This window comes from Sorex fumeus, unplaced genomic scaffold, assembly GCF_029834395.1.
Source record: "Sorex fumeus unplaced genomic scaffold, SorFum_2.1 ptg000073l, whole genome shotgun sequence".
NCBI classification, from domain to species: Eukaryota; Metazoa; Chordata; class Mammalia; order Eulipotyphla; family Soricidae; genus Sorex; species Sorex fumeus.
In genome coordinates, this window is record NW_026606130.1 from 20,258,022 (window position 1) to 20,271,652 (window position 13,631).

At 41.8% G+C, this 13,631-nt stretch overlaps 1 protein-coding gene and 1 non-coding gene across 2 annotated transcripts in view; one reads left to right on the forward strand and one right to left on the reverse strand.

Annotated features, from left to right (window-relative positions):
- SMC1A (structural maintenance of chromosomes 1A) overlaps positions 1-13,631 on the forward strand; it is a 77,037-nt gene that overhangs the window by 27,189 nt on the left and 36,217 nt on the right. The window contains exons 16-19 of the mRNA XM_056130021.1: positions 2,074-2,215; positions 8,161-8,306; positions 8,395-8,548; positions 9,685-9,795. Coding sequence (XP_055985996.1) covers positions 2,074-2,215; positions 8,161-8,306; positions 8,395-8,548; positions 9,685-9,795 — 553 coding nt within the window. The remainder of the gene's footprint in view (positions 1-2,073; positions 2,216-8,160; positions 8,307-8,394; positions 8,549-9,684; positions 9,796-13,631) is intronic.
- Positions 478-610, reverse strand: LOC130038269 (small nucleolar RNA SNORA36 family). Its single transcript, XR_008794644.1, has one exon. It is a non-coding gene; the product is annotated as a small nucleolar RNA SNORA36 family (small nucleolar RNA).

Below are 13,631 nucleotides of genomic sequence, written 5' to 3' on the forward strand. Positions count from 1 at the left end.
CAGTACTTGGTAAAAACAAGTCTACAGAAGCACTATGGGGTAGTAAAGCTAGTGCTAGATAGATATCATAGGGAGTTTTGCTTATGGCTTGCAAAGAGACATATTCAGTGTTCATCTTAGTATAATGTATGTTAGTGGGATATTGGTGGCATCATAGATGTCATCACTGAGGGAACATGTCACTTTGTAGTGAATGTATAGATCGTAGCAGTTCAAGTATTAACTATATTTATAGGCAGTAATTTGGTAAATTTACCAGGCATAATCATAAATTTAAACATTTTACAAGGATGTACATTTTTAGGCTGTAAGTATTTGTGAGACACACATACAGACACACCTTGGAGTGCACTCATTTTGGGGAAATTAAAAATTAAAATCATGCTTTGAAACAAAGGTAACAAAGGAAGGATCTTGCATCAGACAGTGCTCATAAGTGTGTTATGTCTTCTTTGACTTTTTTCTTCTTTTTTCATTTTTTGTAAGATGGAAGGGAAATGAATAGGGAAATACCATCTACCCAATCATATCCCCCAGCTCATGTCTTAATGTCCCCAAACTTAATTACCAGAAAGAGAAGAAGCCCTGAACTAGACTCAGCACTTTAGTTGTGTTATGTCTTTGTGTGTGTGTGTGTGTGTGTGTGTGTGTGTGTATTGCTGAGGATTCAACCTAGGGCCTTACACCTATGAGACTTGCTCTTTATCACTGAACCACATCCACATAAATGTGTTAGAAATTGTGGGATATGATTGACTGAATTCAGGAAGAGGCCGACAAAGTAATAGAAACCAAGAAACTTTTCACAACCAACAGGAGAGGTTTTATAGAATAGAAATGATAAACTGAGCCAGAGACCTGTAAAGTGAGTAGGCTTTATTCTGCCAGGCAGCAGACAGAAGAGGATTCCAGGCAGTGATAACAGCATGTTTGGAGGTGTGAGAAAGTACTCCTTGTTCTGGAAATGAGTAGGTTTGAGTATCTGGAGCATAAAATTGGGTCAGAAAGAAAGCAAGGGGTGGTAGAAAGGTTGGCAGGGGCCAGATCAGAGGGCTTTATGAGTCATGATTAGGAGATTGGACTTAAAATTGCTTATCTTCAAATTATGGCATTAATTTCTTTCCATTTGTATTGTAATGACTAATAGGTTTAAGCTGCTAAAATTATGTCTGGCTGCATCTGTCACATGTGGGTTGGGGAAAGTTAGCCTTTCCTGACCTCCTGCTACTAGAGTCTGTGCACTCTTGAGTCTCTGAAGAGATCGGAAGGAGGGCAATAATGGGAATTTAGTTAATTTTCTCCACCTTGCTGTATTTTCCAAATTGTGCCTCTTAAGGCTTCTGGAATCTTAGGGTAGGGTAAGTATGAGGTAGGGGTAGTTGGGAAGACTTAAAGTCCATGGACAAATAAGAGCTAATCACAGTATGTCTGATGATGATGATGATGACAATGGTGAGATTATGATGACAATTAGAAATCGAATACTTTGTGTGCCTTGTATGATTCTAAGGACTTTATATGATGAGAAAATGGAGGCCTGAATTAATTTGCCTGAGATTATATTACTAGCAAATTGCAAAGTTGGAATACCTTTGCTATTAATTCATTACTGGAACCCAAATTTGGGAGTTAGAACGTTTGGGTTCCAGCCTCACATTTACATTTTACTAGCTGTGTGACTTTGAGCAAGGTATTTACCTTTTGGTTTAATTTTTCTCCTTTGTAAAATTAGGATAATAATACTTGCTTGAGAAGCTATTGATTAGCGGATTAGAGGTAATGTATGCTAAGTATGTAAAAGCTTAATAAGTAGAAATTATCATAGCTGGTGGGTTCAGATGGGCCTTTTGTGTTTCATTCTAGGAAGTCTGAAGTATGCCAGTGTTTACCAGGGGATTATGGAGTTTTTCCTCACCTCTCCTGCCTTGTTCCATATATACAAAATTGGGCTGAGAACTTAGTTCTCTAAGTTCAGGGGACAGTTTATGTGGATCTGGGTGAATGAGCTGAGTAGTGACTGAAATTTTGCTTGGGCCCCTGTACCCTGGATCTAGTTATTCTTTCTTCCCACAGTTTGGAGTTTGAAAATCAGAAAACTCGCTTGGGCATCCAGTTGGATTTTGAAAAGAACCAATTGAAAGAAGACCAGGATAAAGTACACATGTGGGAGCAGACTGTGAAAAAGGATGAAAATGAGATAGAAAAACTTAAGAAGGTAAGGAAGGATAACATGAAAAGACAGTTTAAAACCTGGAGGACAAAATTTGAAGTGAGGACAAATAGGATAGTAGTAATTTATAAAGCTCTTATCAAAATAATAAAAAATCACAAACCTAAATAGGAAAAAAAGTAAGTGACAAATAGTTTAAGAGAATCAACTAGCCCACAACATACACATAATTTAGCCTTACTAGAAATCAAAGAATTTTGTGTGTGTGTGTGATGCTAGTGATAACCCAGGGCCACAGAAATGCAAGACATGTGCTCACCTAAGCACCTATGTTGGCAGTTTGTGCACACAGTTGATGTTTATTCCAGTCATTGCAGTTCTAAATTTGAAAGTATCCAGTACCCTGTGGAATTGGAGTTTAGCAATTTACGTTAAATTTATACAAATATTTATATAATTTACTGGTCCTTAAATTTTAGTAATGACATGAAACCCTTTTTTGTCGTATTTTGTGTTGGTCTACACCTGGCAATGCTTGGTGGACCTTGTGTAAGATATTCCAGCTTTATAAGGAAATCTTTATAATGTTGGATACTCACTTAATGATGCCTGTACTCCAGGCTTTTGAGCTATCTCCCTGACCCCTGACTGCTATTTGTTTTTTGGTCAAATCCAGTAGTGCTCAGGACTTACTCCTGACTCTGAATTCAGGGATCATTCCTAGAGGGGTTTAGAGAATATCTGGGATTCCGGGGATTGAACCTGGGTTAGGCATGTGCAATGCAAGTGCCCTGCTTATACTATCACTCAGGCCCCCTAAACATTATTTACTTATTTATCTGTCTGTTATTTTGATAGATACGTAGATAGGGCTGGAGTGATAGCACAGAGGGTAAGGCATTTGCCTTGCATGCGGCTGACCCGGGTTCGATTTCTCTGCCCCTCTCGGAGAGCCCGGCAAGCTACCGAGAGTATCCCGCCCACATGGCAAGCTCCCTGTGGCATGTTCAATATGCCAAAACAGTAACAAGTTTCACAGTGGAAACGTTTCTGGTACCCGCTGGAGCAAATTGATAAACAACGGGAGGACAGTGCTACAGTGATGTCTATTGTTTTGGGGCCACACTTAGAGTATTCAGGGCTTACTCAGGGATCATTCCTGGCGGTCTTCTGGGGCTATATCAGTGGTGCCAGGGATCAAATTGGAGTTAGCCACATGCAAGACAAAAGCCCTATTGACTGTTCTATCACCCGGCCCTCCCCTTTTTAAAGAAATAATATTCCTGAAACTGGAATGACAGTATAGTATGTAGGACATTGTACCCGTCTGCCCTGGGTAGTAATCTCTGGCACCCCATATGGTCTTCTGAGCCCTGCCAGAAATAATCCCTGAGAACTGCTGGTTGTTGTCCAAGAACATATGTATACATATATGTGTGTGTATTAAATCTCCTGTGTTTAAAAAATTCTTAGTATGGCATATGCAAATATGTACTTTGAAACCAAAAAGCAAAACTGTGTTACAAATTAGGACCTAGGTGCCAAAAAAAAATTACAAATTGAAATTTGTAATTAACCATGTTAATTTAGTGCGGCAGACCATGGTGGGTTTTTTTTTTGTTTTTTGTTTGTTTGTTTGTTTGTTTTTAGGGAGAAGGGCACACCCTCAGATCCCAGCTCAGTGTTTGGGGGGGAACCATATGGTCTTAGGGTTTAATCTGGACCTCCATCATACAGAGTATGCTCCAAGCTCATTTGAGCCATCTTTTTAGCCTCAGACCGTGATGTTTTGCTGAAAACAAATTCATTTTACAGTGTACCTGTGCTCTTCTTGTTGTTTTGGACCACACCTGAGTGTGCTCAGGGTTTATTCTGGCTCAGTGCTCAAGGATCATTCCTGGTAGGACTTGGCATCGTATGCAGTGGTGGGGATTGAACCCAGGTCAGTTGAGTGTAAGGCAATTACCTTAACTACCATAATGTCTCAAGGCCCTGCACCTGTGTTTTTGACAGTTCTGGTTTTGAGTATCAGGTCAGGTACCTCTATATCACTGGGTATTTGATGATTTAGTGTCCCACATCCCTTTTCCTTAAATTGTAATGAAGCCTATTTATCATAGCATCCCTCCTGAGATTTGGTCTTCACTTGATTTGAACAGAGAACTTGATTTTTAAGTCTCCTTATATTTTATTTTTTTATAAAGTAGTTCACAATATTTGATTGCATTTAATATTTGAACACCAGTCCTATCACCATTACACCTTCCCACCACCGTATTTCGGATGTTTCCATCCTGAATGTCAACCCTTGCCCCAAAGCAGAACCGAAATAATTTATTTTGTATTGTTTGTTATGAGTAATCTGCTGAAAATGATCCAAAAAAGGTTTCTTAGAGGAAAATTGTGTGAGGGTTGTTGTATTTAACCCAGGAGCCATTAAGCCCTTCTATAACAGACTACTAACATTTTATTAAAGGTTGATACTTGTTTGCTTACATATACATGTTTACACACACATATGTGTGTGTATCTGTAAAAATATATTTTCCCCAAAGATTGGTTGCCTTCTACTTTAAACCCCATCAAATGTGGTGTGCTATTCTTGGAATATTAGTGGTGTGAGGTATGGGATGTTGTGTGGTTGCAAATGCAGCTGCATGATCCAGGAATAGGTTCACTCGTGGGTAAGGCTAGATCTGAGCTTGTGGAGAGCGGCCATGAGTATGGTGGTGCTTGAGTTCTGGAAGTTTTCGGCTGCAGGGGCAGGTTATGTTGGGGTGGGGAGGGACCTCACCTGCCTCCCTCTGGGTTACCCTGAATAAATCAGCCTGGCGCAAGGTCTGGCGGCATGGCTATGGCATCTTGTGTTGTGCTTTCTTTGGAGAGATTTATAATGAGAGATCAGGATCATGGCCGTTGATGAGATTATATATGCCTGCTTATAATGTTGATAGGTGTGGGTTTTTCTCCTGTTAGGCTCTGTTGAGTAAGGTATCACTGGGATCTTAAATGCAAGTACAGATCATTTTGGGCAGTGCTTGGTGTAGATAGTTAGAATTCAGAATTATATTTATGATTTTTCCTTTTTTAAAATCATTTTAAACGTAACACTAAGTTGTAAGAGTAGTACTAAGAACTTCATCTGCCGATCACTGATACAAAATTGATTGTTGCATTTATTTTTTGGTTTTATTGTTTGGGGGCAACACCTGGCAATGCTCAGGGCTTATTCCTGGCTCTGCACCCAGGAATTATTCCTGGTGGTACTCAGGGAACTATATGGGATGCTGGGGATTGAACCCGGGGTGGCTGCATGGAAGAAAAGTGCCCTACATGCTGTACTATCTCTCGGGTCCTATATGTTAATGTTCTTAGTTTTATATTCTTCATGCATTTATTTATTTTTGGCTTTTGGGCCATACCTGGTGGATGTCCAGGGATTTCTCTTGGTTCTGCACTCAGGATTTACTCCTGGTGGTGCCCGGGGGACCATATGTCATGCCAGGGATTGAATTCAGGTCAGCCACATGAAAGGCAAGCCCCCATCCTCTGTGTTATCTCTGTGGCCCATCTTTTAAAAAAATTTTTATAAAGTTGTTCACAATACAGATAATATTCAAACTCCAATCCCATCACCGTGCACCTTCCCACCACCATAAGAGGAAAGTGTGTGAAGATTGTTGTATTTCATCCAGGAGCCATTTAAGCCTTTGTATAAGCAATTACAAACATATATGTTAAAACCCAAACAAATGTGTGCTACTTTTGGTAGTAGTGGCTAGAGTGTAAGAGGTCCTGCGACTGCACATGTGGCCACATGCTCCAGGACATTCTGTGTCACTCTTCCGGGAACTTTATGTCATAGTCTCTGGATCTTGGCCATTGATGAGATTATATGGCGCCAGAGGCAGTTTGTGGGTGTGACTGCGAAGCTTCTGGAAAACTGGGGAGTTGGGGGTACAAGGCCCAGTCCCATTCCAAGCAAGCTCTAAGATCTCAGTCACAGGTCCAGCATACCTAGGTTTTTCTGCAGGTTCCCCCATAGGTGAGGTTTGTCTGAGCCTGTGGAGAGCGGTGTGGCCCATCTTTATCCGTTTTTGAAGGAGGCACACCTTGTGCCTGGCAGTGCTCAGGGGACCATGCATGTTGATCCTAGGACTCTTTGCATGCATACATGGATGCATATGCTTCAATTTTTTGAGCAATCTTCTTGATCCTTTAATTTGTGAGTGGCTAGATATATCCCCTTTATGGTACTTTAAAAACAAAGTGAAAGCAAAGAATTCTTTAAAAGTTAGAATATTAAAAATAAGACTACAATCCCCTTTGAGTGACTACTCTTGGTTTTAGTTTCCTTACTCTTTCAAGCACTAATTCCATGTACTGTGTATTTTTTCCAGATCTTGTTCTAGAAGAATAAAATACTTTTATACTTTATGTGTATTCCTAAAAAATAGTAGTATTTGTGCTGTTTTGCTTTTATCTGGGGCCTATGGTACTAGGAATCAAACCTAGGCTTTTGTGCATCCAGCCCTTTGAGTTTGAATTATCTCTTCAGCACTGTGTGGGCTAAATTTTTTTGAAGTTTCAGGGATCAAACCCAGATTTCATGCTTTCAGGATATACTGAACCACATTAGTGGCTCTAAAGTTTTAAAAATTATATTGCTCATGAAAGTAGAGTCAATGTAGAAAAGGTGCTAAAATATCACAAAACAGAAAGTAGCATTGTAGCACTGTCCTCCCGTTGTTTATCAATTTGCTTGAGCGGGCACCAGTAACATCTCACAACAAATTGTGAGACTTGTAGTCACTGTTTTTGCATATCGAATATGTCACAGGTAGCTTGTCAGGCTTTGCCATGTGTGCAAGATACTCTCGGTAGCTTGTCAGGCTCTCCAAGAGGGGTGGAGGAATCGAACTCGGGTTGGCTGCATGCAAGGCAAATGCCCTACCTGCTGTGCTATCGCTCCAGCCCAAAATCAGCATGTAGAGGTTATATTTTGCCTATGTGTGTGGTGTGGTAATATACTTTTAATTTTCTTTTTTTTTTTTTTTGCTCCTTTGGGTCATACCCGGTGATGCACAGGGGTTACTCTATGCTCTGCATTCAGGTGTTACTCCTAGCGGTGCTCAGGGGACTATATGGGATGCTGGGAATCGAACCTGGGTCAGCCATGTGCAAGGCAAATGCCCTACCCGCTGTGCTATCTCTCTAGCCCCTACTTTTAATTTTCTTGGTGTTGGGGATTGAACCCAGGGCCTCACACATGCAAGGCAAATGCTTTACCACTGAACTACATGTCCAACTACATTATTTTTGTTGTTATTAAGGTAATATGGTTTGTAATAGTATTAATGTTTATGCTTTTATATACAGTGTATCACATCCATCACCAAAGTACCAGTATCCCTTCACCAAATCTATAGTTTGCAGTCCAGTCTTCTTTTTGTAGAAGTGTTGATAAGTAGTACCAGGGGAAAATAGGCTAAAATGTTAATTGCTTATATCTGATGAAATACTGAGTGATTCTGCCCCACATCGCCTGGTTTATACTTTTTCTATAGCAGACAGCTTTTGTTTGTTTGTTTTTGGACCACACACAGCAGTACTCAAGGGTTTCCTGGCTCTCTGTTCAGAACTCACTTCTTAACTCTTGGGCGACCATATGTGGCAAAGTTTGAACCTGGGTCTGCTGTGTCTAAGGAACACACCCTACCCATGCTACTATCTCTCCAGGCCCAGTAGACAACTTTTATAATGGGTATGTGCTGTGGATGACAATCATGTAATTTCGAAAAGGTTGAATGAATCTTGAAGGTTGCAGCTTGCAGGTTGAATGAAGCTTAAAGGGTGGTGGGGATTTGTAAAAACAGGCTCATTTAAGAGAGGCTACAGCAAGCTGCTTTATGGAAAGGGTGGTGGGGTATGTGGAGATCTGTGAGATGGGCAAACTCTTCACCTCATCCTGTTCCCCTTGCTGGGACCAGGAGGAGCAAAGACACATGAAGATCATAGATGAGACCATGGCCCAGCTACAAGACCTGAAGAATCAGCACCTGGCCAAGAAGTCAGAGGTGAATGACAAGAATCATGAAATGGAGGAGATTCGTAAGAAACTGGGGGGCGCCAACAAGTGAGTGGACTCAAACCTAGGGTTGGGGGAAGTGGGTACAATAGGCAGTCTTCTGGATTTGTATCTTACTTGGTTCCTTGCATCTTAGGGAAATGACCCATTTACAGAAGGAGGTGACAGCTATTGAGACCAAGCTTGAACAGAAGCGCAGTGACCGCCACAACCTGCTGCAGGCCTGCAAGATGCAAGACATTAAGCTGCCACTGTCTAAGGGTACCATGGATGATATTAGTCAGGAGGAGGTGAGTATTATGGCTGGTATTGGGGTGATTTGAGAACAACTTTAACTGCAGATAGGGGCTAAAATTGTCTAGAAAAGAAGATGGTGTAGCAGGGGATAGTGAGGGCCTGAAGGGATATAGGAGACATAAGGCAGGATGTAGACAGGTTTTGTGAAAGGGAAATTGAATTGTGGATAGAGTTGTTTGTCATTAAGTGGTGACAGATGTAAACGAGAACAGGAAATTACTTATTAAGCTTAGGGATTTGAATTATGTTAGCTCTGGCAGGTATTAGTGGCTATTGGTAGGAGTGGGAATTGAGGGACATTAGTCCAAGAGAAAAGGAAGACAGGAACTGAAGAGATGATAGCTGCAATGAGGGAGGTTGGCTAGGAGACAGTTGAGCGATATAGAGGTAAAAATGCTTAGTTATAAGAAAGAGAGGGACACTGGCTAATAGAGGAGTTGACATCTTATCAACTGGAAGTGGAGATTTGTAGTGGAATGTGGGGGAATATTAACTGACAGGTTTACAGTTAATCTTTTTTTTTCTTTTTGGGTCACACCTGGCGATGCACAGGAGTTACTCCTGGCTCTGCACTCAGGAGTTACTCCTGGCAGTGCTCAGGGGACCATATGGGATGCTAGGAATCGAACCCGGGTCAGCCGTGTGCAAGGCAAATGCCCTACCTGCTGTGCTAGTGCTCCAGTCCCTTTTCAGTTAATCTTAATCCACATGTCACATGACAGGTTCGCAGTTAATCTTAATCCACATTTCCTTCCCCTCCCTAAATAGTATTTCAGTTTAATTTTACAAAAAAATTTAACAGCAAAACTGCTAGGTAGCATGTGGTGTAATGAATTATTCCTAATCTTGATCACAGTTTTGTCATTCAGTTATCAGCTCATGTTACAGATGGGGGAACCCTGGATCTGACAACCTGGCTTGCCCTGGACCATGCCATTAGTGAGCAATAGAACCCAGTTTTCATCTCAGATATTTTATAGCTTCAAAGCCGCTGTTCTGTCATAAGTGTTTTCTTTAAGGGGCTTTTCTCAAAGACATTGAAGGCTACAAAGCAGTTTGCAGCCCCCATCTTAGAAGGGTGCTGGCATGGCTAGTCTGCTTACTTAGACTCCCCATCTTGCCACTACAGGGTAGTTCCCAGGGAGAAGATTCAGTGAGTGGTTCCCAGCGAACATCAAGTATCTATGCACGAGAGGCCCTCATTGAGATCGACTATGGCGACCTGTGTGAGGATCTGAAGGTGAGGATCAGCTGCTGGGGCGGTGGTGGGGTAGGAAAATCTTCCTTGTTGTTCTAAGAGGGGGTCAGCCTTGGGGGGCCCTCTGGATACCAGGGTTAGAAAGAAGGGAGAGCTGGCATGGGACAGGGAATTGAGTTGTAATCTAGGGTTTTTTTCCATAGGCACACATTGACACAGGCTCTCCACCCCTAGTTCCTGCTACACATGTCTCATCCCAGATACACAGGGAAAGTGGACTCCTTTGCAGCAAATAATAGACCTATTGTATTCCTCTGAATTCTGTTCTATGCATACTTTTATTAATTTATTTATTTTAAGATGTAGGAGTACTATTCAGCCACTGAATAAGCTGATTGAAGTGGGCATAAACTTCACATTACTGTTTTTAAAATGTTTTTAATAGAATATCCATGAGATAGACAATTACAAAGCTGTTCAGAATTGGTTTTCAGTCATACCATCCAGCACCCATCCCTCCATCAGTGTACATTTACCACCACCAGTGTCCCCTGTTTCCCTCCCACCATCCTCCAACACCCCACCCTCCACCCCCTTCTTGCTCTCTCTCCTTTCCTTTTGTGCATTATGGTTTGCAGTACAGGAACTAAGAGGTTATAGTGTTTGTTCAGGGCATTCAGTATTTTTATCGGGACGGTAGGCTGGAGTAGGTTTTTAACTGGGTGGCAGTTTGGGGGTGTGGATGTGACTGCCAAAGCTTCAGGAAGTACAGGAAGTGGGGGCAGGTAGCCCATTCTGACCCCAAGAAAGCCTGGAGATTTCAGTCACAAAACCCACATAACAGAATTTTCAGCAGATTATATCTTGGTAAGGTTCGTCCTGACACTGTGGAATCAGCCCGGGGCTATGGTGGTGATTTTGGATTGTGGAAGCAAGTGGTTGCCAGGGGCTCTGCTTACAAAGACACCAGGCTCAACTGCCCCCCCCCCCCCCCGATTTAACTTGGTCTGTTCAGCCATGCATGAGTTCTAGATTAACTGTGGCTTTTGATCTCTTTTGAAATTTATTTATGGGGCTCTGGAACAACGCTGATAGAAGAGCTGATATGGTGGTGCTGGGGTTGGTTCGTGGGGGTGACTGCCAGTACTTTCCAGAGTATTGGGAAGTGAGGGGAGGTAGCCCATCCCAACTACAAGAAAGCCTGAAGATTTCACTCGCAAAACCCACATACCCGAATTTTCAGCAGATTATAACTTGGTGAGGTTTGGCCTGAGATGGTGGAGTCAAATTGGGAATATAGTGGCAATTTTGGGTTGTGGAAGCAAACAGTTGCCAGGGACTCACTCTGCTTGGGTGGGCACCAGACTAACCTGCCCCCCTCTGATTTACCCTGGTTTGTTCAGCCATTCGCAGGTATGAGATTAACTGAAGCTTTTGATCTCTTTGGAGATTTATTTATTGGTCTCTGAAACAAGGCTGATAAATGAGCTTTGTATAGCTGAGCTGGAGGTGGTTTGTGGGCATGGCTCTCACATACCTAATTTTTGGCTGTTTAATTTCTTGATAAACTTGGTCCCAAATTGTTAGGGTTCGGCCAAAGGCACAGCAGCAATTTTGAGATATCAGGGAGTCTGAAGGCACCACCAGGCTGCTGATGCAGGTACAGGTTGACCAGCTAGGCGGCACCATACATACCCTCTCTATGTACACTTTTCATGGCATTTCCTCATCCTGGGTACCTCTTTTTCTCCTTGGCTTCAGTTGCTCTCTTTGTGCTGGACTCCACTGAAGGTGAGGATCAGCTACCTCACCTCAGACACCAGCCTTTTCTCCTTTTGTCCCTTCTCACTGCTATCCCTAGGTTCATAATTTGAAATTTATCCTTGACTTCAGAATCTGAGCTTTATCCTGGACTTTTCTCACTTTGCATAGTTGAAGAGTTACTAAGCACTATTCTTCCTTCCTCCTGAATAGTTGCTGAGTTCTGTTTTGTTGTCTCTAGTGCGACTTTATTTACCTCTTACATGGATGACTGCAGGAGATTCCTAAATAGTTTTTTCTTTCTTTGTGGTTCTGGGGGTCTGTCTCAGGGCTTCACAGGGCTGCTGAGCTATACTTCTGCCCCCCTCAATAGTTTCTGATACTTTCCTATCCATAATTATAGTGAGGACATTACATTTTGAAAAATGCTCTATTGTTGAAATTTCAAACACAGAAATAGAGTGTGATAGAATAACCCCAGGTACCCAAAACCCAGCTTGAACAATGTATGACATATGAGTGACCGAACAGATAGTAGATTGAGTAGTGCACTTGCACTGCTTGCACACAGCCAAGCCCGGTTAAATTTCCAGCATGCTATATGATGCCCGAGCCCCGCTAGGAGTGATTACAGAGCACAGAGCCAGGAACCGGGTGTAGCCCAAAAACCAAAGCGACATTATGGTCAATCTTGTTTTTATACTTGTCTCTATCCCAATTAGAATGTTTTAAATCAAATTCTTTTCAGTACATTCAAATTCCAGATAAATCCTAGCATATATTTCTTTAGATGCTAGCATTTAAAAAAATATCATGGTGCTTGGGATCAAATCCAAGTCTTAACCATACACTGAGCCACATCCTTAGTATAGACTATAAGGACTCTTAGAAAAGTATACAGCATCATACCCCTCACATTTTAATAGCAACTATAGCACTGTACTATAGCACTGTCCTCTTGTTGTTCATCGATTTCCTTGAGTGGGCACCAGTAACGTCTCCATTGTGAAATTTGTTACTGTGTTTGGCATATCGAATACGTCACGGTAACTTGCCAGGCTTTGCCGTGTGGGCGAGATACTCTTGGTAGCTTGCCGGGCTTTCCGAGAGGGGAGAGGAATCAAACCCGGTCAGCCGGGCCAGCCGCATGCAAGGCAAATGCCCTAAAACTAAGATGATAATAGCAACTGTATTTAAATATATATCAAATATTCACAGATATTTAGATTTATCATGAATGTCCCATAAGTTGAAATTTAATAACATTGTAAATCACTTGTTGAAAAACAATTTTATCTTTTTATAGTTAGATAAAAAATCAGTAGTATGTGTCAGTGACATCTAAATGAAATAGATAAATAAATCCTACATCTAAAGGAAATAGACGAATCCTACAAATACTCAATTCAGGGCTGGAGCAATAGCACAGCAGGTAGGGCATTTGCCTTGCACATGACCAACCCGGGTTAGATTTTCAGCATCCCATATGGTCCCCATAGCACCGCCAGGGGTAATTCCTAATGCAGAGCTAGGAGTAACCCCAGTGCATTTCTGGGTGTGACCCCAAAAAAGAAAAAATTACTCAGTTCAATTCAAGAATAATAGTAGTGACTGGAGTGATAGTGCAATCAGTAGGACACTTGCTTGCACACAGCATACTTGAGTTCAATTCCTGACATCCCATAAAGAGCCCCTCTAGGAATGACCCCTGAGTACAGAGCCTGGAGTAAGCCCTGATCACTGCTGAGTGTGGCCCTTCCCCCCAAAATAATGCTGTAACGAGAAATAAGAAAAATTTAAGGGAAAATATGAATAGTATATGAAAGTTTTTTTCCCTAAAAAGGGAATATAGAATTTATGTTAGAAAATAATATGTTACATAGAACGATTGCATTCATCTGGGGAATATAAAGTAACAAAATAGGAGACTAACACCCAAGAACAGCCGAAATAAGTACCAGGAGGTTTACTTCATGACTTGGAGGCCAGCCACACACGCTAGGGGAAAAGGCAGCTCAGATATAGAAGGGAGCACCAAGTAAAGGGTGTTGGGAGGATCCTCCCAGGATGGGAGATGCATGCTGAAAGTAGACTATAGACCAAGCATGATTGCCACT